Source organism: Pongo pygmaeus, chromosome 6 (assembly GCF_028885625.2).
Source record: "Pongo pygmaeus isolate AG05252 chromosome 6, NHGRI_mPonPyg2-v2.0_pri, whole genome shotgun sequence".
Lineage (NCBI taxonomy): Eukaryota > Metazoa > Chordata > Mammalia > Primates > Hominidae > Pongo > Pongo pygmaeus.
The window spans coordinates 20,338,829-20,366,484 of record NC_072379.2 but is presented as its reverse complement, the minus strand read 5'-3'; the positions used below and the strand labels follow the sequence as shown (position 1 = coordinate 20,366,484).

Genomic DNA, 27,656 nt, shown 5'->3' with positions numbered 1-27,656 from the left:
TCTGAATGGATTGACTTGATAACACGTTACCATGTCAGCAAAACATCAGTGTATTTAATCAGCAACAAATTTGTTGGAAGGGTTTTCAGAGTGGAACTGGTTGATATTTGTGCATTGATGCTCTTCAGGTTAGCAAAGCAGTTTTTCTTGAAGCTAGCAGAAAACAGGTGCATGTTTGAAGGTGTGGAGGGTGTAGACGGGTCAGCACATAGGCATAAGGGAGCGTCACTTGTTTTATTTTTATTTTATTTTACTTTATTTATTTACTTGGAGACTCTGGGTCTCACTCTGTTGCCCAGGCTGGAGTGCAGTGGCACGATCTTGGCTCACTGCAACCTCTGCCTCTTGGGCTCAAGTGATCCTCCCACCTCAACCTCCCAAGTAGCTGGAACTACAGGTGCATGCTACCGCACTTTGGCTAATTTAAAAATTTTTAATAGGGATGGGTTCTCCCTATATTGCCCAGGCTGGTCTTGAACTCCTGGGCTTAAACGATCCTTCTGCCTGGGCCTCCCAAAGTGCTGGGATTATAGGCATGAGCCACCATGCCTGGCTCTCATTTGTTTTACATTTTCACAATGAATGAGAGATCACTTAATTTGTAATTTTGGGGCCCTGGTGACTGTTTGTTTAATGCTTTTTTCTGTGTTCTAAGTTAGGTTAAACAAGCCATTATTTTTGAAAATCCATCTTATTGCTATAATAGTCATAGTAAATCTTGCTGTAAAATTATGATAATAGAAAAGAAAAAAAAACCCTAATTAGTAAAGGGTAAAGTGCATAATTTGTAAGAATCCAGAGCCCTTCTGGAAAACTGGTGGTAGTCTGTAACACTTCAAAGAAAAAAATGTTATGTGATTTCTTTTAAAATGATAACTTTGACAGCATTATAGAATTTTAGTACTTCAGAATATTGATTGTATTTTCTGTTCTCTTGGCGGCAAGTAATTTCACTGAAAAAGACTGTAAAGGGATAGAGTCTTGTTCTGTTGCCCAGGCTGGAATGCAATGGCATGATCATAGCTCACTGCAGTCTCAACCTCCTGGGCTCAAGCAGTCCTCCTGTCTCAGCCTCTCAAATATCTGGGATTACAGGCACATGCTACCAAACTCAGCTAATATTTTAAAAAACATTTTTGTAGTTGTGGGGGTCTCACTATGTTGCCCAGTCTGATCTCGAACTCCTGGGCTCAAGCAATCCTTCAGCCTCAGCCTCCCAAAGTGCTGGGATTATAGGTGTGAACCACTGCACCTGGCCTTCATTTTCATTTTAATAATATTATATCTATGGGAATACAAATTTCAGGCTTAAACAGAAATGCTTACGAACAGATTTCTTGTATAAATGGCAATTATAGTCAATTTCAAAGGCTTGAAGGCATTTCCTTCGTAGTTTGTGATATTCCTGGTATCTCCACTTTGGCTTCTTTTTGGAGGTCCACTCTTAGCTCATTAATTATTATTATTATTATTTTTAAATCCTTTTATTACTCTTTTTTAACAAACAGCCCCAGGGACAGGGGACCAGGGGAAGGGGGAGGAGGGGAAGTGAGGCCCCAGCTCCACAACCCCTCCCTCGCCACCCCTTTCCCTCTTATATATTTATAATCTATATACAAGCCCTGGGGGTAGGGGGCAAGAGGAACTCCCTCAGCGGGGTGGGGGCAACCCAGCCTCCTTGTCCCCTCGGGACCCAGGCTCCTCTGCCCGTTGGGAGGGCCCTTCTTGAGGTGGCGGCCCTGTCCACTCCCAAGGCTTAGGTATCCATCCAGTGCAGGGCATCTGGTGGGGAGGCCTGCTGGTAAAGGTCGATGTGCTGGGTGCAGAAGACTCCACTGTAGGTGGAAGGCGTGGCCTTGAGATGGGAATGATCATTAATTATTTACCTCACTCTGGCTTGGAGAGTCCTTTGCTTTCTAGTGTGAGTTCCCACCCCATGACAGAGAACGCCTGCTGTCTGTCCTGGGTCTGGTTCAGTTGTGTGAAAGGTGGAACTGACTGTGGGGATTGTTGCTTATTGTGTGAGTTCCCCAACTGGAGCTAAGTGGCCAGTCCTGAGCAGCTTTGGAAGATAATTCCTGATGTTTTCAATGCTTCTCTTTTGTGTTCTTAATTCTGAGGGCAATTATTGTCTTTTCAGTTATTTCACTGAGTTATAAAAATATCTTTCTTTTCCTGACCTTTATTAGCTTTCCTTTTATATACATACAAAATTAACTTTGTATTGATTAAAAGTGGGTCAGAATTTCAGTGCCACTCAGCGTCTATTCAAAATGCTGCCTGCCCCCTTCTAAGTACTACCGTGGCAGGGAGAAATAGTTCCCAGAAAATGAGGCTGAGATTTCTTTAGCTCAGTTTTCCACCCGTTCAGCAAACATCAAGTCATTACACCGTCTTTGTCAGGAACATCCTTGGTACTACTGCTGCAAAGATGTTGCTAGGTGTTTTTATCTATACTTTAGGCTAGAAGCGAAGTACTGCAAGAAATAAAAGATCTCCAACAGATGGTTTTCACAAGCTATGTATGCTAACATACACATCATAAAGAAAATGTGAAGGTGGGGAAGAGAACACCACCTGTTAATTGTTTTCAGAAACTATGAAAAACCTCAAGTGGAGTATCTATATCAAACAGGTATTATTTATGACTTTTAGTCAGGACGGGTCGTTGGGAAGATTTTTGGCCAGGAACTGCATTGTTATGAGAAGAAAAAAGAGAATGTTTTATTTCTGATCGGCCCAAACTTTAGAAATAGGAATATACTGAGCATTACATCATGTTTATTTGTGTGTTATTTGGTTTATCGCTATGACATTAGCATGAAAATTTTAGGATCTTAAGTTCTGGCTCTGTCATCTTTCAGTGAGATGAAGTCCGCTTGTTAGTTACTCTGCTGACTGTAATTGTGATTATCCAACATCAGGAAGCTGTTCAGAATAAGAAAAATGTCAGAAAACTTGCTTAACCAAAAAAACCAAAGAATTAGAATAACAAAGCAGAGTTTAGTTGTGAAAGGGTTAAGATTTGGGCACCATGAAGAGAACAGATCGTGTGTGTGTGCATGTGCGTGTGTGTGTGCGTGCGCGTGTGTGTGTGAGTGTGAGATAATGGGAAACAGCACTATAGATTTGCTGTTGAAATGTCCTGTGTCCTGTGTCTCATGTGGACTCTTTCTTTCTTCTCCAGGAATCCTTTCCATTAGAAATTTAGAGGCTGTTACCAGAGAAATGCAAATCAAAACCACAATGAGATACCATCTCACACCAGTTAGAATGGCGATCGTTCAAAAGTCAGGAAACAACAGGTGCTGGAAAGGATGTGGAGAAATAGGAACACTTTTACACTGTTGGTGGGACTGTAAACTAGTTCAACCATTGTGGAAGACAGTGTGGCGATTCCTCAAAGATCTAGAACTAGAAATACCATTTGACCCAGCCATCCCATTACTGAGTATATACCCAAAGGATTATAAATCATGCTGTTATAAAGACACATGCACACGTATGTTTATTGCGGCACTATTCACAATAGCAAAGACTTGGAACCAACCCAAATGTCCATCAATGATAGACTGGATTAAGAAAATGTGGCACATATACACCATGGAATACTATGCAGCCATAAAAAAGGATGAATTCATGTCCTTTTTAGGGACATGGATGAAGCTGGAAACCATCATTCTGAGCAAACTATGGCAAGGACAGAAAACCAAACACCGCATGTTCTCACTCATAGGTGGGAACTGAACAATGAGAACACTTGGACATAGGAAGGGGAACATCACACATCGGGGCCTGTCATGCATTGGGGGGAGTGGGGAGGGATAGCATTAGGAGATATACCTAATGTAAATGACGAGTTAACGGGTGCAGCATGCCAACATGGCGCATGTTTACATACGTAACAAACCTGCACATTGTGCACATGTACCTTAGAACTTAAAGTATAATAATAATAAAAAAATTTAGAGGCTGTTTCAATTTCTGTCATATTTCCTTGAGGACAGTGCAAGAAGACATGAAGTGGAGTCCGTGAGGCTTTGTTTTTGGGAGGACCAGTATAACAGCCTCTGGCAGAGAGCAAAAATAGAAACATGCTCTTATGAAGGAGAGAACCAAGGTTTTACATAAGCTTCTCAGTGCCTTACTTGTGAGAGAATCAGGATAACTTTAAAATCTAAGAATCCATTACTTTAAAAAGTTGATCATCAAGAATTTTTTTGTCTTGTATTTTGTTTGTTTTTGTGATTGTCTAAATGGGGGAATATGATTATGATATTTTTATTTGTAGCTTTCTGGAAAGGATGGCGTTGGTGTCTTTGCTTCTAGGTTTCCTCCTGTCCTCCCTGGCTGCTCTGTGGTAGTGCCCTTTGTTGATCCCTCTTCCTCTCCCCAGAACTGTGAGTGTTGTAGGACTCAGTCCGTGGTCCTCCTCCCTGTCCTGTTAGCCCCAGTGCTTGCTTTGTCTGAGTTGATGGCAGCCATGTTGCTCGAGCCAAACACTTTGTAGAAATCATTGAGCCCTCTCACTGTCTCATACCCTACATCCAATCTATTTGAAAATCCCTCTTGATGATACCTTGAAAGTAGAGCCAGCTGATCGACTTTGCCACCTCCACTATCGTGCCATCTCCAGTGTCACCACCTTGGTCCAAGCCACCGTTTCCTTGTTGTATTATATTATAGTCTGTCAGCAGATTATCCTCGCTCCTTGCCCCTCTGTTCTCAGTGGAGAACCCGATGTGATCTACTTAAAACAAAAATTAGTTTATGCCACCCTCTTCTCAAAATCCTGCATTGGCTACCCATGTGACTTAGGTTCCCTAGACATAATCAGACAGGCTCCCACCTTGGGGTCTTTCCTCTGCTGGAATGCTCTTCCCTCTTTGCCCTCTTGGCCTGCTCCCTCACCTCCTCCAACTACACTCCCCTTTTCAGCAAGACTTATCCTGACCAGCCTGATTGACAGGGCAGCCTGCCTCTTTTTCCTCTTGGCATCCCACATCTTCATTGCCCTGCTCTTTCTTTCTTTCTTTTCTTTTCCACGTGCTTATAACCTTCTTTTTTTTTTTTTTTTTTTGGAGACGGAATCTCACCCTGCTGCCAAGGCTGGAGTGCCTTGGTGAGATCTCGGCTCACTGCAACCTCTACCTCCTGGGTTCAAGCAATTCTCCTGGCTCAGCCTCCCGAATAGCTGGGATTACAGGCACCCGCCACCATGCCTGGCTAATGTTTTTATATTTTTGGTAGAGACAGGGTTTCACCATGTTGGTCAGGCTGGTCTCGAACCCCTGACCTCATGATCCACCCGCCTCAGCCTCCCAAAGTGCTGAGATTACAGGCGTGAGCCACCACGCCTGGCCCAAAACTTCGTCTTTACCAAAAATTTAAAAAAAATTAGCCAAGTGTGGCGGCATATGCCTGTGGTCCTAGCACCTGAGGAGGCAGAGGTGGGAGGGTCACCTGAGCCCAGGAGATTGAGGCTGCATTCAGCTTGATCACATCACTGCACTCCAGCCTGGGTGACAGAGGCAGACCTTGTCTAAAAAAAATAAATAATAATAATTGAATTTATTTTTCAGTTCACAAAATAAAAACATTTGCAGCTAGCACGTTTTGAATGTGTATGTGCTGGGCCTGGCACCCCATTAAGTATTTCATGTAGCTTATTTCATTTAATTGTTATAATAGCTGTATGTGTGTGTGTAAAATCTCCATTTTAAAGATCAGGGAATGGGCTTGGAGAGGGTGAGAGAGGCTTGACCAAGGATATAAAACTACCTTTGCGGTGGAGCTAGAGTGTGAACCCAGTGCATCTGAATCCCAGTGGCCAGGGCCTAGCCGATGCTTCTTCCACTTTCTGAGTTTTAGGTTGGTTTTGGAGTTCAGGTTCAACCTGCCTTTCTACTCAGCTGCTCATGGTGGGGATTATAGTTAATGATATGCTTTTCGAAAAGCAAATGTTATGCTTAATGCTGAGTTGTCTTGGCAACATAGAATGAGCTTAAGGATCAAATTTTATTTAAAAACCTTGTTTTACTTGAGTTAAGATCTTAGATTTCAATAACCTAAAAAATTATTCATCCGTCCAAAAATACTGACACGAAATACATTCTTACAATTGCAGTTACATAGTCATAAAAGAAGACATCACCTGTCATGCTTAGGTTGTTCTCATTTTGGTCTGTACTCTGTTGCTTTGATCTCTTGGGGATTTACTTGCACTTTGTGTTTTATTTTATTATTTTGTATTAGGGGTACATGTGCATGTTATTTACATTGGTGTATTGTGTACTGCGGGAATTAGGCTTCTCGCATACCCATTATTCAAAGAGTGAACATTGTACCTGATAGGCAATTTTTCGACTCTCACCCCATCCCATCTTCTTTTGGAGTCTCTAGTCTGTATTATTTCCATCTTTAGGCCCATGTGTACCCATTGGTTAGTTCCTACTTAAAAGTGAGAACGTGTGATATTTGATGTTCTGTTTTTTATTTCACCTAGGATGATGGCCTCCAGCTTCATCCATGTTCCTGTAAAGGACATGATTTTGTTCGTTTTTATGGCTGCATAGTATTCCATGGTGTATATGTACCATATTTTCTTTATCCAGTCAACCGTTGATGGACACTTATGTCATGGTTTCATGACTTTTAGCTATTGTGAATAGTGCTGCGATGAACATACGAGTGGGTACAGGTTTTTTTTAATATAATGATTTCTTTTCCTTTGGTTAGATACCCGGTAATGGGATTGCTGGGTTGAGTGGTAGTTCTATTTTTAGTTCTTTGAGAAATCTCTCCATAGAGGTTGAACTAATTTACATCCCCACCAACAGTGTGTAATCCATGCCAATTCTGTTGTTTTGCTTTAATAATAGCCATTCTGACTAGTATAAGATGATATCCCATTGTAATTTTAATTTGCATTTCTCTGCAAATGATTATTAGTAATGCTGAGTGTTTTTTTCACGTAACTTACACTTTCGTATTTCTAAGGTGTGGGAGAAAGAGAATTAGAGAGAGAGAGAGTGTGAAAAGAGAATTAGAGAGAGAGAGAGAGTGTGTGTGTGTGTGTGTGTATGTGTGTGTGTGTGTGTCAAGCACAGCTGACACCAATACCTTAACTTAAACATACCTGGAGAATGACTGTATGTTCTAAGAAGAATGTGTGTTCTGAGCTCTGAACTAGGAGATCCAGGAGCGGCCAACCCGGGGATTCATTCTCTTTGTTTTTTTCTGTGAAGGTTTTATTTTGGGCAGATCATTCTCTATCTATGAGGAACATCTGAATCCCTAGCCCTTCCTATGGAATGCAGGTTGTACAGGGGATCAAGGCCCGTTGTTTTGGGTTAAATAAAGTGGTGCCTGGTGGAGATTGCTAGTGGGGGGGTACTAAGTGAAAATGCTGTATAAACTGCATAATTTTTTTTTTTTTCCAGACAGGGTCTTGTCCTGTTGCCCAGGCTAGAGAGTGCAGTGGCGCAGTCTCAGCTCACTGCAACCTCCGCCTCCCGGGTTCAAGTGATTCTTCTGCCTCAGCCTCCCGAGTAGCTGGGCCTACAAGCATGCACCATCACACCTGGCTAATTTTTGTATTTTTAGTAGAGATGAGGTTTTGCCATGTTGGCCAAGCTGGTCTTGAACTCCTGACCTCAAGTGATGCACCCACCTCGGCCTCACAAAGTGCTGGGATTACAGGCATGAGCTGCCGTGCCCAGCCGAACTGCATGCTTTTTACAAGCAATTGTGGTTCTCCTGCCCAGCCTATGCCACTGGACTGCCCTGTTTGTGAGTCCCTTCAATAAAACCTATGTCTTGGCCGGGCACGATGGCTCATTCCTGTAATCCCAGCACTTTGGGAGGCTGAGGCCGGCCAACATAGTGAAACGCCATCTCTACTAAAAATACAAAAAAAAAAAAAATTAGCCAGGCATGGTGGTGTGCGCCTGTAATCCCAGATACTGAGGAGGCTGAGGCAGGAGAATTGCTTGAACCCGGGAGGCAGAGGTTGCAGTGAACTGAGATCGCGCCATTGCACTCCTGCCTGGGCAACAGTGCGAGACTCTGTCTCAAAAACAACAACAACAACAATAACAACAACAGCCCCTGTGTCTTGTTCACTGGCTCTGAATCTCTTTGCCAGCCCCTCACACGTGGTGCTATCCCTACTGAAGTCAGTCAGGGTCTGGTGGAGCAGTGTGTCTAAAATAAAATCACTTTCTGAAAACTGAGGCACAACTGAGCAGTGAAATTTAACTTTATTTCGCCCACGTTCTTTGTTATTGTCGTTAAGGTGACAGTGACTGGGATCGAATCAGTTTCATAAACCAGGATAAAGGTGATAATAGCAAACCGTTAATGAACATTTCTTGTGTACCAGACACTCCGCTAAGGCCTTTACATGCATTATCTCTTTCAATCCCAACAAAAATTCTTTAAGGTACTTACCGTTCGCAGCTAAGAAAGTTATGTTTCAAAGATGGCCAATAATGGCTGGGCGCGGTGGCTCATGCCTGTAATCCCAGCACTTTGGGAGGCCGAGACGGGCAGATCACGAGGTCAGGAGATCGAGACCATTCTGGCCAACATGGTGAAACCCCGTCTCTACTAAAAATACAAAAAATTAGCCGGGCATGGTGGCGGGCACCTGTAGTCCCAGCTACTTGGGAGGCTGAGACAGAAGAATGGCGTGAACCCGGGAGGCGGAGCTTGCAGTGAGCCGAGATCGTGCCACTGCACTCCAGCCTGGGCGATGGAGTGCAACTCCATCTCAAAAACAAACAAACAAAACAAAGATGTCCAATAAGAGTCGGAGAAGACACATGAACACGCTTCTCCCCTAGGCCCAAGCTCCATGAGGAATCTCTATCCTGCAGAGAGAATATATTCTTCAAAAGGAACCTAGAAATCATTGATTTAGAACTATCAGGAGTCAAGGCGATATATATTTTTTCTTTTAACTATTATTTTAAGTTCAGGGGTACAAGTGCAGGTTTGTTACATAGGTAAACTTGTGTCATGGGGGTTTGTTGTACAGATTATTTCATCACCCAGGTATTAAGCCCAGTACCCATTAGTTGTTTTTTGTGATCCTCTCCCTTCTCCCACCCTCCACCCTCTGATAGGCCCCAGTGTGTGTCATTCCCCTCCATGTGTTCATGTGTTCTTAGGATACATATTTTTGCCTATTTACACTCTTTCCAAGTCTTTCACATTCTCTGTTAGACTGAAGGACTTTTAGGACAGTGTATCTCCTAATGCCTTCTACATTGAGTCAGGAGCAGTACCTGTCAAACCAAGCTGCATGCTGGAATCACACGGAGAGCCCTTTAGAAATCCTGATGCACGAGGCCCCTACCCAGAGACTGTGATTTAATATGTTTGGGATACAGCCTGGACATTGGGATTCTTAAATGTTTTTTGGGTAATTCCAGTGTCCAGCTAGGATTCAGAATGAGTGGTGTGTGCTAGTGGCTACTAAACTTGTCTACACATTGGAATCACCTGAGGGGCTTCAGAAACTGCGAATTGCCTGCACCCCTCCGCCAGAGATTGGCGTTTAGTTGATCTGAGCTGTGGCCTGGGTTGTGGGAATTTTAAGATTCCAAGGTGATTCCAATGTGCAGACAGGTTGGGCCCCTCTGGTTTCATGCAGTGGCTTTTAGCCTTGGCTATACGTAACAGTCATCTGAGAAGCTTTAACAAAACTTATCGCCCAGCCTTGCACCCACTCTGATGAAACAGACTCTTTAGAGGTGGACCTAGGTGGCAGTATTTTTTTTTTTTTTTGGAGACAGAGTCTCACTCTGTTGCCCAGGCTGGAGTGCAGTGGCACCATCTCCTCTCACTGCAATCTGTGCCTCCTGGGTTCAAGCGCTTCTCCTGCCTCAGCCTCCCGAGTAGCTGGGATTACAGGCATCCGCCACCACGCCCAGCTAATTTTTGCATTTTTAGTAGAGACAGGGTTTCACCATGTTGCCAGGCTGGTGTTGAACTCCTGACCTCAAGTGATCTGCCCACCTTGGCCTCCCAAAGTGCTGGGATTACAGGTGTGAGCCACCGCACCCAGCCTATTTTTGTTTTTTGAGACGGGGCCTTGCTCTGTCATCCAGGCTGGAGTGTAGTGGCATGATAGTGGTTCACTGCAGCCTCAATCTCCCAGACTCAAGTGATCTTCCCACCTCAGCCTCCCAAGTAGTTGGGACCACAGGTCTCACTATATTGCCCAGGCTAGTTTTGAACTCCTGGGCTCAAGCAATCCTCCTGCCTTGGCCTCCCAAAGTGCTGGGATTACAGGTGTGAGCTACTGCGCCTGGCCTGTAGAAGTATTTTTTGAAGCTCCTAGGTGATTCCAGTATGAAGTATGAATTATGAAGTATTCCAGTATGAAGCCAAAGATGAGAACGATTAGGTCTCTTCTTTCTCTCTCCTATACAGCTTTGGACCAACTACATTTACTTTCCAAGTTCAGGATACTTGAGGAATGATTGGTCTAGAAGAAGCTTGTTCTTATGTAGATATACTGAGTTCATTTTCTTAGATCAACATGAAAGAATGCAAAGCTAAGCTAATTATGCAAAGGGACTTATTCTGCATTCCAAATAATTAGCTAACAAAGCTAGTTTTGCCTGCTTGTGTTGATGTAGTTTAACTGGTACCAAAACTAAGAATGAGGTTACTGACTGATTTTTCTGATTTAATAATTCCAGTCCTGCCCTGCCCTTTGGCCTTTGTTTTGTATTCTTTGGTATCAAAAATGAATTTGCTCTATAAAATCAAAGCATCATTAAGAAAAATGTAAGTGACATCCTCTATCTGTGCCGTATGTAGCTGGGTCCTTCTCACTGTATTCTCCAGGAGTACCGGGCGTCAAAGCAGAACGCTTTGAAGAAGGAATGACAGTAAAGCACTGTGCATTGTCCCTCGTGGGAGAACCAATAATGTACCCAGAGATCAACAGGTTTTTGAAGCTACTCCACCAGTGTAAAATCTCCAGCTTCCTGGTCACAAATGCACAATTTCCTGCGGAAATCAGGTGAGTTCTCCAGCCTATAGAGAGATGCTGCTTGAATCTATGTTTCACTGCAAAGTAAAACTAATAGGCGTTAATGCAATCAAATAGGATTTACTGATTACTTACTACGTACAAATGTTGGGCTTTGGGAGGTGAAGATGGTCCTGCTCTTCAAAATCTGTTCTATTAGGGACAACAACATTAGTAAAAAGACTAGAGGCACAGATATGTCGCTAGTGGAATTCAAAAGAGAGCGAATTTTTTTTTCCAAATGGGAGAGGCAGGGTAAAACTTGCCAGAGAAGCTGTCATTTAATGTTTTTTTTTTGAGTCGGAGTCTCACTCTGTCTCCCCGGCTTGAGTGCAGTGGCGTGATCATGGCTCACTGCCACCTTCGCCTCCCAGGTTCAAGTGATTCTCCTGTCTCAGCCTCCTGAGTAGCTGGATCTACAGGCGCCTGGCACCATGCCCAGCTAATTTTTTTTTTTTTTTTTTGATAGAGATGGGCTTTCACCATGTTGGCCAAACTGGTCTCGAACTCCTGACCTCAAGTGATCCTCCTGCCTCAGCCTCTGAAAGTGCTGGGATTACAGGTGTGAGCCACTGCACCTGGCCTAATTTTTATCTTTATGTCTGGGATTGGTACTTGAGAAGGTTGGAAACTATATTGTTGTTAATAAGGAACTTCCTGAGAAAGACGTGGAGTTGGGGTGTTTGTGATAACCATTATGTAAGTGTAGTTTATTTAGACCACAGAATGTGTGAAAGAGAGTGACAGGTGGAAGTCAAGTTGGAAAGGTTGGGATTAGATGGTCTAGAACTTCAAATGCGGTCCTTTAGAAAGATCTTGCTTCCTGTAGAGCAATCTGCTGGCATGGTATGCAATTGGGGAGACAAGAAGCAGCAGGAACCTAGATAGGAGATTATGATGTTTGCTTAGGTCAGAGTTATAAGGGTAGAAGCAAGTCAGTGTGAATGGGGGAGTCTTAAAAAAGATGCTGTTAAGCCAGGCGCGGTGGCTCATGCCTGTCATCCCAGCACTTTGGGAGACTGAGGCTGGTGGATCACCTGAGGTTGAGAGTTCAAGACCAGCCTGACCAACATGGAGAAACCCCATCTCTACTAAAAATGCAAAATTAGCTGGATATGATGGTACATGCCTGTAATCCCAGCTACTCGGGAGGCTGAGGCAGGAGAATCGCTTGAACCCGGGAGGCGGAGGTTTCAGTGAGCCGAGATTGCACCATTGCACTCCAGCCTGGGCAACAAGAATGAAACTCTGACTCAAAAAAAAAAAAAGATGCTGTTGAAGGATTGCTAGGTACGACTGGCAAACTGCTTGTATGGCTCTGAGAGGCTAGCGGAGAAGAGGACTGGGTAATTACACTGAGGGTTCCAGCCATGTTGATTGCTAGGATTATGGGGCCCCATAACAGCAGAGGGCTCTAGTAAGGAAGGCTCAGGTTTAGGTGGTAGGATGATGAGGTTGGGTTGGATGACTTAAGGGAGGGCTCTCCTGATAGGGATGATCAAAGGCATCTCCTGGGGCCTCTGGGGAAATGATCTGTTTTTGTCTCATACTGGGACTAGGCACACACTGTAACACCAAAAGTATTATTAAATTTACTCATCTGTTATTTATTGGTGTTTTCCCCGATTTGACTACAAGTTCCTTGAGGTCAAGACCTCGGCTTATTTATCTCGGGGCATTTTATGCCTGGCGCACTAAAGGTGCTCAGTACGTGGTAGTGAAACATTGGGGAAATAGGAAAAAAAAAAAAAAAGATCTTTTTGAATTCAAGTTTGTTTCCTAAACACTGGCCCAATAAAGTATAAGACTGTAAGAATTAAAGGGGCAGGGCGCGGTGGCTCACGCCTGTAATCCCAGCACTTTGGGAGGCCGAGACGGGCGGATCACGAGGTCAGGAGATTGAGACCATCTTGGCTAACACGGTGAAACCCCGTCTCTACTAAAAATACAAAAAAAAAAAAAAAAAATTATAATAATAATTAGCCAGGCCTGGTGGCAGTTGTCTGTAGTCACAGCTAGTCAGGAGTCTGAGGCAGGAGAATGGTGAGAACCCCGGAGGCGGAGCTTGCAGTGAGCCAAGATCACGCCACTGCACTCCAGTCTGGGCTACAGAGCAAGACTCTGTCTCAACAAAAAAAAAAAAAAAAAAAAAAAAAAAAAAAAGAATTAAAGAGGAGAGAAACACGAAGGGCTGCTTAACAATTAACAGGTTTATTCTGAACCTGGGAGGGACTTCTGACTGAGTTAGGTCAGAAGCCACACTCTGTTAACAGACCAAGAGTTTTTAAGGATTCAGGGCGGGAGAGTTTATCAGAAGCCTGTACTGCTTCTGTGTCTCTTTGTTGTGCTTATCTGGGAGGGAGAGGTGGTGTGTGTCTGTTCCCATACCTCTTTCTGCAGCTGCAGGCATACCCCCGAGTCTGCTTTTAGCTTCCCTATCTTAGTGCACCTGAACGGGAAGGAATGTGCTTATTAAGGCCCACTGTTTTACTGGGGCCCAGTGTATGAGGGTGAAGTTTGGCAGTTACCCAAGAGACTTTTCCCTCACCTCCCTCCGTGCCCCAGGGGTCTTATCTGTGTTTTACTGTCTGCTATTTCTGGCTGCTTGTAGTTGGAAGTGATTTCCTTGAAATGCATGAAGCTAGAAAGGGAGGTGGAACTTAAAGTGGCGGGGTTTGCCCGAGATGACGGTGCTCCTGCTCTGTCAAAGATGTGAAAAAAGGTGAAAATATTTGCAAAAAATTAAGACCACGGTTATTTCTAGAAAGACTGATCACATACATTCACACACACAGAGTTAGCTTGAAATATTTATTTATTATTTTTGAGACAAAGTCTAGCTTTGTCGACCAGGCTGGAGTGCAGTGGCACAATCTTGGCTCACTGCAACCTTCACCTCCCAGGTTCAAGTGATTCTCCTGCCTCAGTCTCCCCAGTAGCTGGGACTACAGGTGTACGCCACCACGCCAGCTAAAAGATGGGGTTTCACCATGTTGGTCAGGCTGGTTTCAAACTCCTGACCTCAAGTGATACACCCGCCTCGGCCTCCCAAAGTGCTGGGATTACAGGTGTGAACCACCGAGCCCAGCCTGAAATTTAACGTCATAGGAAATCAAAGAGTTGATTAAAATTATTAGCTACCAGGCTTTATGACAATACACTGAAAATCAGTGTATTGTCATAAAGATAACTAAGCTATTACTTTTTGAAGTTGTATAAAAAGGTGAAGTTAAAATGTTTTTAAAAAGTCAATGTGTCTGTTTTACATAGGGTTGCCATTTCTGTTTTTAAACTTTAGTTGGGTTTTAAATTCCTGCATTTTCACATGGCTCATGTTAGGGACATTGGAATAGAGTGGAGTTTGGGGTATACGCATAAAAAAAGGGAGTCTGTCTTAAATTAAAGGCGTATATCCCCAAAAAGAATGGAATCTGTTAGTAGTAGGATATAGTAATTTTCTGCAAAATGATAACCAGAGCAGATGATTCATTGTTTGATCATGAATGGAATTGTCTGTGAATGCCATCATGGATTCAGGAAAATTATAGAGTATGGTATAAGATATTTACCCGAAAACGTCCAAGAAAATGCTGGGCACAGTTGGTAGATGTTATCGAGTCTCTCTTTCCCTCTCTTGCTGGTGAGTCTTCTCAGGCCTGCAGAGGGATCGTGGAATACAAGATGTTCGTACTAGCCTTGATTGCCATCTTCAACAAACAAATGAGATAGGATGGCATATGATTCCAAAGAAATAATTCTTCATTTACTAAACCTGACTGGGAAATGAGGAGGGAGACAAAAAAGAAGAAGTAAGGTGGCAGGATTGGGCTAATAGGAAGATTAGCAAATTTCTCCGATCCTGAAAATGAGAGTTTAAAAAGTGGATGAGTTTACTTTATCCAAGAATCATCAAGAAAGAAGGAATGCTTAGGAAATAGAGGTTACGCTTTTGGATTTTTTTTTTTTTTTTTTTTTTTGAGATGGAGTCTCGCTCTGTCGCCCAGGCTAGAGTGCAGTGGCACGATCTCGGCTCACTACAAGCTCCACCTCCAGGGTTCAAGTGATTCTCCTGCCTCAGCCTCCCGAGTAGCTGGGACTACAGGCACCCGCCACCATGCCCAGCTAATTTTTTGTATTTTTAGTAGAGACAGGGGTTTCACCGTGTTAGCCAGGATGGTCTCGATCTCCTGACCTTGTGATCCACCTGCCTCAGCCTCCCAAAGTGCTGGGATTACAGGCGTGAGCCACCACGCCCGGCCACGCTTTTGGATTTTTAAAGCATCCTTGAAGCTCCTAATATGAAGGGTGCTGTGCTTCAGGGAATAAGCAGGCAAATTGTGTTGCATCTTTTAGGGTATATCCTTCCCTGGAACAAGACAGAATGTGTAGAAACTAGCCATTCTAGATTCAGATCTCAAAAAGTGGGCACGTCTTTGTTATCCATTGAAATACCTATCTAGAAAGAGAATAACAAAAGCAAGTCTGAGATCTACAGATTACTGCTAAGATATGGGAAGAATTTCTGATAATGGGAGTCTGGTAGACATGGGTTGAGGACATAATCTTTCAGCTTACCTTTTTCTGAAACAGAGCAGTCCTCCTGGCTTGGGAATAATGTGTGTCCAAATGTTAGGAGGTCCTAAGTATAAGACAACCCTCCTACCCCCACATTTTCCCAATGAAAGATTTGAATTATCTAGAAAAAACTTCAAAAACAAAATGATGAGAATTGCCATGCTAGATATTATGATGTGTCATAAAACCACAAGTTTCAAACACTCTGGGCTATAGAGTAGTGAAACAAGATAGTCTTCAGACGGCCTTTACTTTTAAACTAATACTTTCAGGACTTGAGGCCTGTCCGAATTAAACTAAGGACGCTCCCTGCCAACCCCCATATCCCAAGAGAAAACAAAAAGAAGAAGTTTTCTAAGAGGAGATAATCTTACTTATTTCTGTGAATAGGAGGAATCAAAATACCAGTTGTCTCTGGTGTCTTAGTTTCTTTCAGAAAAATAAGGCTGTAGATTAACTAATAGAACACAGAGGCCATGTATTTTGGAAGTTTCCTTTAATGTTGATAATGCTAATTCTATACAGCAAGTCAGCTCATACAGCAAGTCAGCAAGTTCAGCTGTTTGCTGAGCCTCTTGCAGCCATCTCATCTTTGAGCACACTGCAAGAATTAAAGGAAGAAGACAGAAACAAGAAGGGCAGCTTGACAGTCAGTAGGTTTATTTTAAACCTGGGAGGGGCGTTTGACCTTACACACACACTAGGAAGTAATAATGTTCTCTGGGTGGTTGGGTGGCCTATTTATTTTGTATTTTTTTAAATTAGATTTTCTTTTTTTGTAAGTAACTGCAATACCACCTGTACTCTGGTATCTTTTCAGGGAATCTTGACTTTGTCAATTATCTGTATTATATTCAGGCTAGTGGCTTTTTCAGGGTACTAAACCTTTCCCTAAAAGGGTTTCAGTCTTCCCTCCAGCTCCAAAGCAGATAACTGTGTATTAGTCTGTTCTCGCATTGCCATAAAGAACTAACTGAGACTGGGTAATTTGTGAAGAAAAGAGGTTTAATTGGCTCACGGTTCTGCGGGTTGTACAGGAAGCACAGCAGGGGAGGCCTCAGGAAACTTACAATCATGGCGGAAGGCAAAGGGGAAAGCAGGCACATCTTCACACAGCAGGAGGAAGAGAATGAAGGGGGAAGGGAAATGTTACACACTTTTAAACAACCAGATCTCGTGAGAACTTACTCATTATCACGAGAACAGCAAGAGGGAAGTCCGTCCCCATCACCCAACCATCTCCCATCAGGCCCCTCCTCCAACATTGAGGATTACGAATTCAACATGAGATTTGGGTGGGGACAGAGCCAAATTATATCAGACTCTTTACTGACAGTTCTGCCCCTTAGAGGAGTTTTCACAGTGAGTGGTCCACCAGGACTTTTGGGAGAGCCAGATATTGGTTGTGGATGCTGTGTAGAAGCAAACACCTTAGGCAAATCAGAAAGCTTTTGCTCTCTGAGTAGCTTTATGCTTTTGTTTGTCAAAACAGAGGTTAATAAAAGTGACAAGAATGTGTAACACACTTCATGTTAAATAGGCCTGGTGGGGCTTAGACAAGAAAAAAGCCATTTCTTGATAGGAAGGTACTGATATATTTTAATATGTGTCAGTTCTCTTTTGCTGTAACCACCCACCTCAAACTAACTAACAATCATTTATTTAGCTCATAATTCTGCAGATCAGCCTGGAAGTCTTTTGGTCTTGGGTGGCTTTGCTTGGTCTCAGTGTTGCTCAGTGGGTGGATCTGCCAGGGCTGGCTGGTTGATGATGGGCTGGGCTGGGGCCCGGGGGCCTCTATTCACATGGCCTCTCATCCCCCAGCAGCTATGCTGCACTTTATCACAGGGTGGCAGGGTTTCAAAGAGCAGGGTTTCAAAGATGCCCCAATGCAGGAGCATCTTTCAAGCCTTTGCTTGTATCATATTTGCTCACTTCCCATTGACCAAAGCAAGTCACACGGCGGAGCTTCAAGTCAATGAGAAGGCACTCAGATCTACAGGGCAGGGGCACTTGGGTACTGGGACAGGAGGAGTCGATGGCCACATTTGCAGTCTACATAGAGCGCAACAGACCACACTTGTCAAAGAGTATAACCTTGAACCTACTGGGGCTCAGTATTCTTCAGAAACTCAGTTGATGATTATAATTATGTGAATAGCCCAGATGAAATGCAATCCATTTTCTCCTTAAGCCCAGAGGTCTCAAACCCTCAGTTGATAAGAAGTAGGTTTTGCTTTTCCTACAGCCTGTTTATCACTTTTTTTTTGGAGCCAACGTTGAAAAACCAAGAGGTTTTACATAAAATCTGGACTTTTGACTTTGAAAAGATGATCTGGCAAAAGTTGTCAAGAGCCAAGGAGTAGTTATCTTTTCCAGGAAGCCCTGTGGTTTTCAGTTTCCCACACTCCTCCCGTCTTGCTGTTTCTTCAGCCCTGAGGCTGAGTGTCATCTGCCACTTGTCAGAGGAATTGCACAGTTGATTTTCTTATAGCAGAGAAATTCCTGTCACCATTTCTAAAAAAGTGAAATAATGAAAGGTAGACTGAGAGGCCACATAGTCCCAGAAAAATGGAAGAAAGCATATCACTTTGAGTAAGGAGAGAATATTCTTGTGTGTTTCATATGCAGTCTGCATTTTGGTGCACAAAGAACTTTTGAGAGAGGAGAGAATATTCTTTTATTTTTTTTTTTGGAGACGGAGTTTCGCTCTTGTTGCCCAGGCTGGAGTACAATGGTGCGATCTCGTCTCACCACAACCTCCACTTGTCGGGTTCAAGTGATTCTCCTGCCTCAGCCTCCCAGGTAGCTGGGATTACAGGCATTTGCCACCACACCCGGCTAATTTTGTATTTTTAGTAGAGACGGGGTTTCTCCATGTTGGTCAGGCTGGTCTCAAACTCCCGACCTTAGGTGATCCGCCCACCTTGGCCTCCCAAAGTGCTGGGATTACAGGCGTGAGCCACTGTGCCTGGCCAGAGAGAATATTCACATGTGTTTCATATGCAATCCGCATTTTGATACAAAGAATTCTTTTCCTTCTTAAAAGTGGCTTACTTGACTCACATTATTTCCTTGGTCCCAGTAGACATGTGAGTTTAGAACTTTGTTCCAGAACACTGTACCATCTGTGCATTCAGCTTTGCAGTCCTAGAGAGGTGCATCATAGCTGATGTTATTGCTGCGATAGAAGACTCCATGGAGTCATTTCTTATACTAGCTCCATGCTGTAATGCTGACGACACCTTGTAAAAGCAGATCTCTGTATGGCCTCGTGTTGTAAGGCAAGGAACTTGTTGAGGAGGATGTTTCCCAACACTGAATAGCTTCTTCCCTCTGAGGAATCTCAGAGAACTGGTTTGTTCTTACCTTGTGGACATTTGAATCCTGTAACAGCATCTCCCACTTCATGAGTGTGCCAGAGTTCAGAGTCAAATTTGTAGTCATTTGTAGACTCACAAACTCTTAGCTTCATATTTAGTCCACGTTAACTGTTACGTATCATAATCATCTATTTTACATTATTTTAAATTTTACATTTAGAATCTCATAGCTCTTTTTTGGTGAGTACTGTAAATCTAAAGCTTTTTAGCTGCTAGCAGGTTTATCATAAGAAGACACAGCTGTGTTCAGCATTTAACTATGACATGATTAACTTCTCAGACTCACCTCCTGCTCCCAAATTTCATCCCTGTGTATGTTTACTTTCGAACACCTTTTCATTGAAACTGTGTAGGAACTTTATTCTCTTTCCTCTGCTGCTTCTGTGTTTCTGTTTTGTTTGCTTTGTGTTTTGTTTTCTTTAGTTTTTGCTGAGACATTCACCCCATCTTTTAGAGAACCTCTATAAACTGGATGTCTCTTTACATATTAGGTGCATAGTATATGTTTGAAGAGATGAGTGAAGTTTAATAAACATGCAGTGTTCTTGTATGTGTTAGCTCATAATGGTTCCAGAAAACAGCTACAATGAAATGAAGGTTGAATACTGCCTGATTCTTTCAATAGAAGTTTCTTTCAATGGAAGTAAATACTGCCTGAGTCTTTCAATAGAAGTTTCTTTCAATAGAAGTAAATACGGCCTGATTCTTTCAATAGAAGTTCCCCGCCCTCTAGCCTATCTTGTTTGCCCTAAACATATGAAGTTTAAAATCTAATTTTCTCTCCTGCCTTTGAATTCATGGAATACTTTTCTGAAACATGCATGTCTGGATGGGCTAAAGAGAGAGAGAGAAAGTGCAGAGCGGTGGCAAAAAGCTTGGGCTCTGGGCTAGAAAAGATCTAGGTTTGAATCTTGACTGGATCTCCTGGTGTCTTTCTGACGTTGGAGGATAACTTTTCAGTGCCCGCTTTCCTCATTTGTAAAATGATAATAATTAATGACTACCTTATGGTGGCATTGCAAGTATGTGAGATAAGACATGAAACATGGAAGTTTCACCTTTGCAAAGGCAGGCTATGTAATGTTGGTCAAAATATACTTTAAGGCAAAACCCATTACTTGAGATAAGATTGACTTTTTTTTTTTTTCTTCAGAGACAGGGTCCCATTATATTGGCCAGGCTGGTCTTGAACTCCTGTGCTCAAGTGATCCTCCCACCCTGGCCTCCAAAGGTGCTGGGATTACAGGTGGGAGCCACCATGCCTGGCCAAGATGGACTTTTTTTTTTTTTTTTTTTAAGATGGAGTCTTGTTCTGTCTCCCATGCTGGAGTGCAGTGGCGTGATCTGGGCTCACTGCAACCTCCACCTCCCAGATTCAAGCGATTCTCATGCCTCAGCCTCCTGAGTATCTGGGATTACAGGCATGCACCACCATGCCCAGCTAATTTTTGTATTTTCAGTAGAGACAGGGTTTCACCATGTTGGCCAGGTTGGTCTCGAATACCTGACTTCAAGTGATCTGCCTGCCTTGGCCTCCCAGAGTGCTAGGATTACAGGAATGAGCTACTGCACCCAGACAAGATGGACATTTCTTAATAATAAAACGTTAAGCCCACCAGAAACATAAAATCATGTGACAAGTCAAAAATTTTAACACTGAATAATATAGTCTCAAGATTGACAGACTGCAAAGTAGTAGATTTTTAACTGATTTCTCTCAAACTGATAAAATTAGTAGGAGTATTGAAGATTTGAACAATGGAATTAACAAATTTAACCTATATCACAGAAATAGAGCATTCCAACCAGAAACTTTGGAATACAGATTTTTTCTTTTTTCTTTTTTCTTTTTTCTTTTTTTTCGAGACAGGGTCTCACCCTGTCACCCAGCCTGGAGTGCAGTGGTGCAATCTCGGCTCACTGCAGCCTCTGCCTCTCGAGTTCAAGTGATTCTCCTACCTCACCATCCCCAGTAGGGGCCTACAGGCGCATGCCACCACATTGGCTAATTTTTTTATTTTCTGAGAGAAACGGGGTTTCACCATGTTGTCCAGGCTGGTCTCGAACTCCTGACCTCGGCTGATATGCCCGCCTTGGCCTCCCAAGGTGCTGGGATTACAGGCATGAGCCATCGCATCTGGCCTGAATACAGATTCTTTTCGAGAGCACAGAACTTGTTCACAGAAAAATTACCAAATGGCCATTTGCTGAACATTATAGACATTTCAAAACAGGGTCGAAATTGTATAGAGCATGATATCTGAACACAATGGAATTAAACTAGAAACCAATACTAAGAGATAATTAGAATATTCTGAAATTTAAGCAACACACTTCTTATTTACTTGTGGGTCAAAAAGAAGTTACAGTGGAAATAGAAAATATATTGATGAATGATGATAGATAAGAAAACAAAATATGTGGGTTGGATGTCAGCAGAAATAGCAAAGCACAGACCTTAAAAATCCTGTTTCTCCATGAAAACAATGAGAATTCTGACAAAAATGGTCACAAGCGACTTTTTCTTATCAGTGGAAATTAACCAAAGGCGTGCAACAATGTGAGGAGCATATATTCATGAGAAAATGGCTGCATCTCAGTAACAAAAATGAGCTTTGTGATGTTAACTTGTTCTATTCCATTCTCACTTTCTCTAGCCTTGAAAACCAGTAGCTCGGCCGGGTGCGGTGGCTCATGCCCGTAATCCCAGCACTTTGGGAGGCTGAGGCGGGAGTATCATTTGAGGTCAGGAGTTCAAGACCAGCTTGACCTACATAGTGAAACCCCATCTCAACTGAAATACAAAAATTAGCTGGGCGTGGTGGCGGGCACCTGTCATCCCAGCTACTCGGGAGGCTGAGGCAGGAGAATCGCTTGAACTCAAGAGGCAGAGGTTGCAGTGAGCCGAGATAGCACCATTGCACTCCAGCCTGGGGGATAGAGCAAGACTCCCTTTCAAAAGAAAATAAAAAAGAAAACCAGCAGCTCACAACCACAGTAAAAACCAGCAGCCTGGCAGCTGTGGGAGGAGGCAAAACAGAGTGGGAACTCCTTCAAAGTCTCATTCCTAGGAAATTGTCATTATATATGACTTGTATGGCAAACCTGGAAACTTTCTCTCACAGGAGTTGTCTCTATTTGAAGTGACTCAAGTTTGTCTGGTGCAAAAAGCCTTTGTCTGGATGTTTCTCCTAAACAATTATAGATGATTGTTTAGCTTCACAAAGCTGCCTCAAGTGGCATTAACAGCTAGGGCAAACAAGAAGCTCACCAATAAATGGAAAAGGAAAAGCTGGGCCATGAGATGTCATAGGGGACTTTGAAAAGCTCCATCGTATTCCTGGGAATCACCAACCCCACTCACACGATCAGGGCTGTGGGCATGCCAGAGAAGACTTGAGAAGGCCCTGTGCTCTCGGTTCTTCCTGAGTAAGCAGGCAGCAAAAACCAAGGCAGAGTTGCAAACTGCCTGCCTGGGTGATGAAGGCATCCCCTAACAAAAACACAGAGCCCCTTGGCAAAGGCTAGGAGGCTTACCAGTTGGAAGCATTTAAGGATATCTCTGTCCATTAATGAGCTGTCCACTAAGCTAACCAAACAGAGACTTCAGTGGCCAAACACAACAATGAATATCGAATTTACCAAATTATTTCAGCAAAAATAAACACAACAAACAGCAAAAAAGAAAACCAAGAAACAAACAAAACAATATGCCCAAAACCAAAGTAACCAACCAAACCAAACAAACCTGGATTGAGAGGTATCTGATTTCCAGATTTGCCACTAATGATATTTAAAATAATAGCCAGGCGTGGTGGCTCATGTCTGTCATCCCAGCACTTTGGGTGGCTGGGACGGGAGGAGGGTTTGAGGCCAGGAGTTTGAGACTGGCCTGGGCAACATAGTGAGACACTGTCTCTACAAAAAATTAAAACATTAGCCAAGTGTTTTGGTGCATGCCTGTAGTCCCAGCTACTGAGGATGCTGAGTCGGGAGGGTTGCTTGAGCTCAGGAGTTCAAGATTGCAGTGAGCCATGATCGTGCCACTGCACTCCAGCCTGGGGGACAGAGTGAGACCTTGTCGCAAAAAATAAAAAGAAAATGTCTGGTGTTTAAAGAAACCCACAAGATATACAAAGAAACAAGAAAGTGGCCTATACACATGAAAGGAAACAGAGAATAGAATCCATCTACAAGGAAGCCTAGATGTTGGACTTACTAGACAAAGATTTGACATTGGCTATTTAAAATGTGTTCAAAGAACTACAGGAAAGCATTTTCTTTTCTTTTTTTTTTTTTTCCGAGACGGAATCTTGCTCTGTCACTCAGGCTAGAGTGCAGTGGCACAATCTCAGCTCACTGCAACCTCTGCCTCCCGGGTTCAAGCAATTCTCCTGCCTCAGCCTCCTGAGCAGCTGGGATTACAGGCATGCGGCACACCGGCTAATTTTTGTATTTTTAGAAGAGACGGCGTTTCACCTTGTTGGCCAGGATGGTCTTGAACTCCTGGCCTCAAGTGATCTGCCCCCCTCGCCCTCCCAAAGTGGTGGGATTACAGGCGTGAGCCACCACGCCTGGCCAGAAAAGCATTTTCAAAGAAACAAAAGTATGAAAGTGATGACTCATCAAATAGACTATCACTGAAGTCTCTCAGAGACCCATGGGGCACCTTCAGGCATGCCAACATATTTATAAAGGGAATTCCAGAAGGACAGGAGAGAGAGAAATGAGAAGAAAGAATATTTGAACAAATAATGACCAAGAACTTCACAAACTAGAATTTGGGAAATTCACAAATATGTGGAAATTAAACATACTGTTAAATAACCAGAATATCAAAGAGAAATCACAAAGTGCATTCTTTCTCTGTAGTTGTTAGAAAATCAAAGAAAGGTCCGGGCGCAGTGGCTCACGCCTGTAATCCCAGCACTTTGGGAGGCTGAGGCAGGTGGATCACCTGAAGTCAGTTCAAGATCAGCCTGGCCAACATGGCGAAACTCTGTCTTTACTAAAAATACAAAAAATTAGCTGGGCATGGTGGTGGGTGCCTATAATCCCAGCTACTCCGGAGGCTGAGGCAGGAGAATCGCTTGAACCTGGGAGGCAGAGTTTGCAGTGGGCCAAGATTGTGCCATTGCACTCCAGGCTGGGTGACAGAGCAAGACTCTGTCTCACAAAAAAAAAAAAAAGAAAGTGCAAAAGCTCTTTATGTATTGATATGGAATGATTTCTACAAGTTCACAGTCTTTTATCCCTTGTGCCCAAAAGTGTTTCAGAATTTTAGAAAGACAATACAGTTTATCCACTGTATTTTATGGAACATCTCCAGCACCCTAGAGCCACACACATGTAATTAGTTCTACAATGAAGTATGCTTAGTCACAGAAATGGAAAAATTAGGCCAGGCACGGTGGCTCACGCCTGTAATCCCAGTACTTTGGGAGGCCGAGGCAGGCAGATCACCTGAGGCCAGGAGTTTAAGACCAACCTGGCCAACATGGCGAAACCCCATCTCCACTAAAAATACAAAAATTAGGCAAGTGTGGTGGTGCGTGCCTGTAGAACCAGCTACTTGGGAGGCTGAGGTAGGAGAATTGCTTAAACCCGGGAGGTAGAGGTTGTGGTGAGCTGAGATCATGCCTCTGCACTCCAGCCTGGGTGACAGAGCAAGACTCTGTCTTTAAAAAAAAAAAAAAAAAAGGAAAAATTAACAATACGAAGAGCTTTGTAACGAGGTAAGTATGTCTCCAAACTTAGAAAAGCAACCTTTCGGTTATTAGAGCTTTTCGGATTTTTAAATTGTGGTTAAGAGGTTGTTGGATTGGTGATAAGTGGGAGGCACAGGGGAGCCAGATGCAGAATGGTGTACTGTGCTGGCTTTTTAATCCATCCATCACACTGGAGCCACATGACTTTCATCAGCACTGATCTGATTGTGTCACTGGCTACATAAAACTTCAGTAAGCCACACCTAACCCTGGCAGGACATGAGACCTGACTGCAGGCATCCCCCAATTCCATTTGCCATGTTAGAGCCACGGGGGATAGTTTGTGATTCCTTTATCCTGCTGTATCTCACAGCTGTGGGCCTTTGCATTTCTTCTTTGGACATCCCTGGAAATGATCTCATTCTTTTCCTGATGCACTCTGTGTCCTTCAGAGATCAGCTCTGACTTTGACCTTGTTACATCTTTTGTGTGATTTTGCCAAGCAAAATCAACTCACTCCTCCACTTATACCCATTACATTTTTCCCACCTTAGTCATGGCGCTGTGTGGTGGGACTCTCATCCATCTTCTGTTCCCTCCAGAATGTAAATATTAAGGGCTGAGCCTCTTGGCCTCAGTGTCCAGTTCATAGTAGTCCCTGAATAAATGTTGAATGAAGTGCATAAGCCCCTGAAAAGAACTAAGTTCAGAATTTCTTCCTGAGGACTTGTTGTTTTGGCTTCTCTTAGGACTTTGCAGTCAGAATCTGCATTTCACAGATCATCCGTGTTCTCTTGGATTTTTCATTTATGGAATACTGTTTGTTACGTGTAACTGCTGTGACTTGAACACTGAGCCACACTGTGGATTTTGCCATCATGGTGCAGGGTTAAGAAAGGCTCTGGAGTCATCTCAGGACTTGAATCTCCGTGACGCTTACTGTTTTTCTTTTTCTTCCTTTTTTTTTTTTTGAGATGGAGTCTTGCTCTGTTGCCCAGGCTGGAGTACAGTGGCGCGATGTCGGCTCACTGCAGCCTCCGCCTGGGTTTAAGTGATTTTTGTGCCTCAGCCTCCTGAGTAGCTGGGATTACAGGTGTGCGCCACCATGCCTGGCTAATTTTTGTATTTTTTAGTAGAGATGGGGTTTCACCATGTTGGCCAGGCTGGTCTTGAACTCCTGACCTCAGGTGATCCTCCTGCCTCAGCCTCCCAAAGTGTTGGGATTACAGGCATGAGCCACTGTGCCCGGCCTGATGCTTATTCTTTATAGATCCTTGCACACGTTACTTAACCTCTTGAACCTCAGCTTCATCGTCTCTAAAATGGGCATAAGTAGCAACTACGTGGTCGTTTTATTGTGAGGATTCAGTGAACTGATCAAGAAGGGTAAAGCACACAGCAGAGTGTGCCAGCTCGGTGAGTGGTAAATAATTCTCTCCTTCTCTTTCACCCTCCTCCTCTCTTCCTCCTGAGCTATTTGGCTTGATCTGACAGCCCCAGATTGTCTTAGAGATTAGGTTTTAATATCATTGCTTGTTTGGGTCACTTGTTTTTATCCCAAGGAGGAGCTTCAAAGTCACTGTTTAACTTGAATTTCTTACAAACATAAATCTCTCTCCTTTTTTTTTCCTGCAGACATGTCAGGCCTTATTCTACCTTCTGAGCCTTTGAAGGTAGAAAGAGGCCTGATAATCTCTACAGAAAGGCAACATGGGAGAGGGATTTTTATGTTCATCAGCACATTTTTATATATGATAATTCTTCACTCAGAGATTTAAAATTAAGATGAAGGGTCCTTACAGTACTCACATCAAGAATCCTGGGGCATTTGTACAGAGGATTGGGCTTAAGGTTGTCTGTCTTAAATATTGTCTTTTTTTGGGAGAGCAGAGGATATCCTTTTTAATTACTCCCAGCAGTGCTGTGAGATTCTCAGATACAGGAATTATTATGATGATTTTGATGATGTAAGACTCTTTTGCTTTTTGGGAACATTTGTTATCTCTGTATAGAATAGAGACAGATAAGTGACTCTACTGGGAGCCTCATTATCTCTTCTGGGTGAATAGAGACCAGTGTGAGGCAGAAATAAGATCCCTAAAGCCCAGAAAATATCTCCAAAAGTCTCTTTGCTAATTTTGAGCCCCTTAGAAATGAGCTCTGTAATTCCTGGGGACCTTTTCCTCTTCTCCATTCTTCCTCTGCTCCTTGACAAGAGATCTGTAGACTTCCTTGAGTGCAGCATCTCAGACATCTGGTATTGACTAGAATTCCTTATTGTACTTCCTTGAGTGTAGTATCTCAGACACCTAGTATTGGCTAGAATTCCTTATTGGTAATGTCAGTGTCCCAGGGCTTCCTATTTTGTAAATGATAGAGGTTTGTAAAAGGAGTATGGCCTTTGGAATGTACTGTTCATAATCTTAAGTAGTTATGGAAGCGTAGTGAAAAGGTCAGGGCAGTTCTCATTTTGCATCAGGAAGCTTTTGACAAAGTCCTGTTAGTTATCAGATGATGATAGCCAGCAGTAACCATTAAGACAGTCCTTTTTTTTTTTTTTTTTTTAAATAGAAGTCCAGTTAAGGAAGCGTAGCTTGTCTTTTATTAAAGAGGCACTCAGCAAAGGGGTGATGAGACAGAATGCTGTTATTACTGATGCTTTTGTTTTACATTTTCAGTAATTAATGTGCTTTGCTCAGTAGTGACACATTACCTGAACTGTGAAGGATCCCCTTAGTATATCGGTATGGCAGAGGCATTAAAGCAATGAGAGCCTGCCAGGATCTTAATCACCTCTGGCCAGAGCCTCTCCACTTTTAACAGAAGTGAGTAGAAGTCTAGACACTTGTGATTTTTCTATATATCACTAAGCCACATCATTGCAAGCATCTGTTTGGCCTATATTCCCTAAAAATTCTGTCTGCTGAAATCAACAATATCTCC

At 43.1% G+C, this 27,656-nt stretch overlaps 1 protein-coding gene across 9 annotated transcripts in view; it reads left to right on the top strand.

Moving 5' to 3' along the window:
- LOC129040477 (S-adenosyl-L-methionine-dependent tRNA 4-demethylwyosine synthase TYW1) overlaps nucleotides 1-27,656 on the top strand; it is a 268,106-nt gene that overhangs the window by 117,105 nt on the left and 123,345 nt on the right. For 7 of the 9 annotated variants that reach the window (XR_010127062.1, XM_054495067.2, XM_063668309.1 and 4 more), the window contains one exon: nucleotides 10,861-11,038. Coding sequence is in view for 8 of the 9 variants with exons in the window: in XM_054495067.2 (XP_054351042.1) it covers nucleotides 10,861-11,038 (178 nt within the window). In the remaining variant the exon portion in view is untranslated. Of the gene's footprint in view, nucleotides 1-3,187; nucleotides 3,980-10,860; nucleotides 11,039-27,656 lie in introns of those variants that run through there. The other 2 variants (XM_063668312.1, XM_063668311.1) reach the window with 2 other exon arrangements.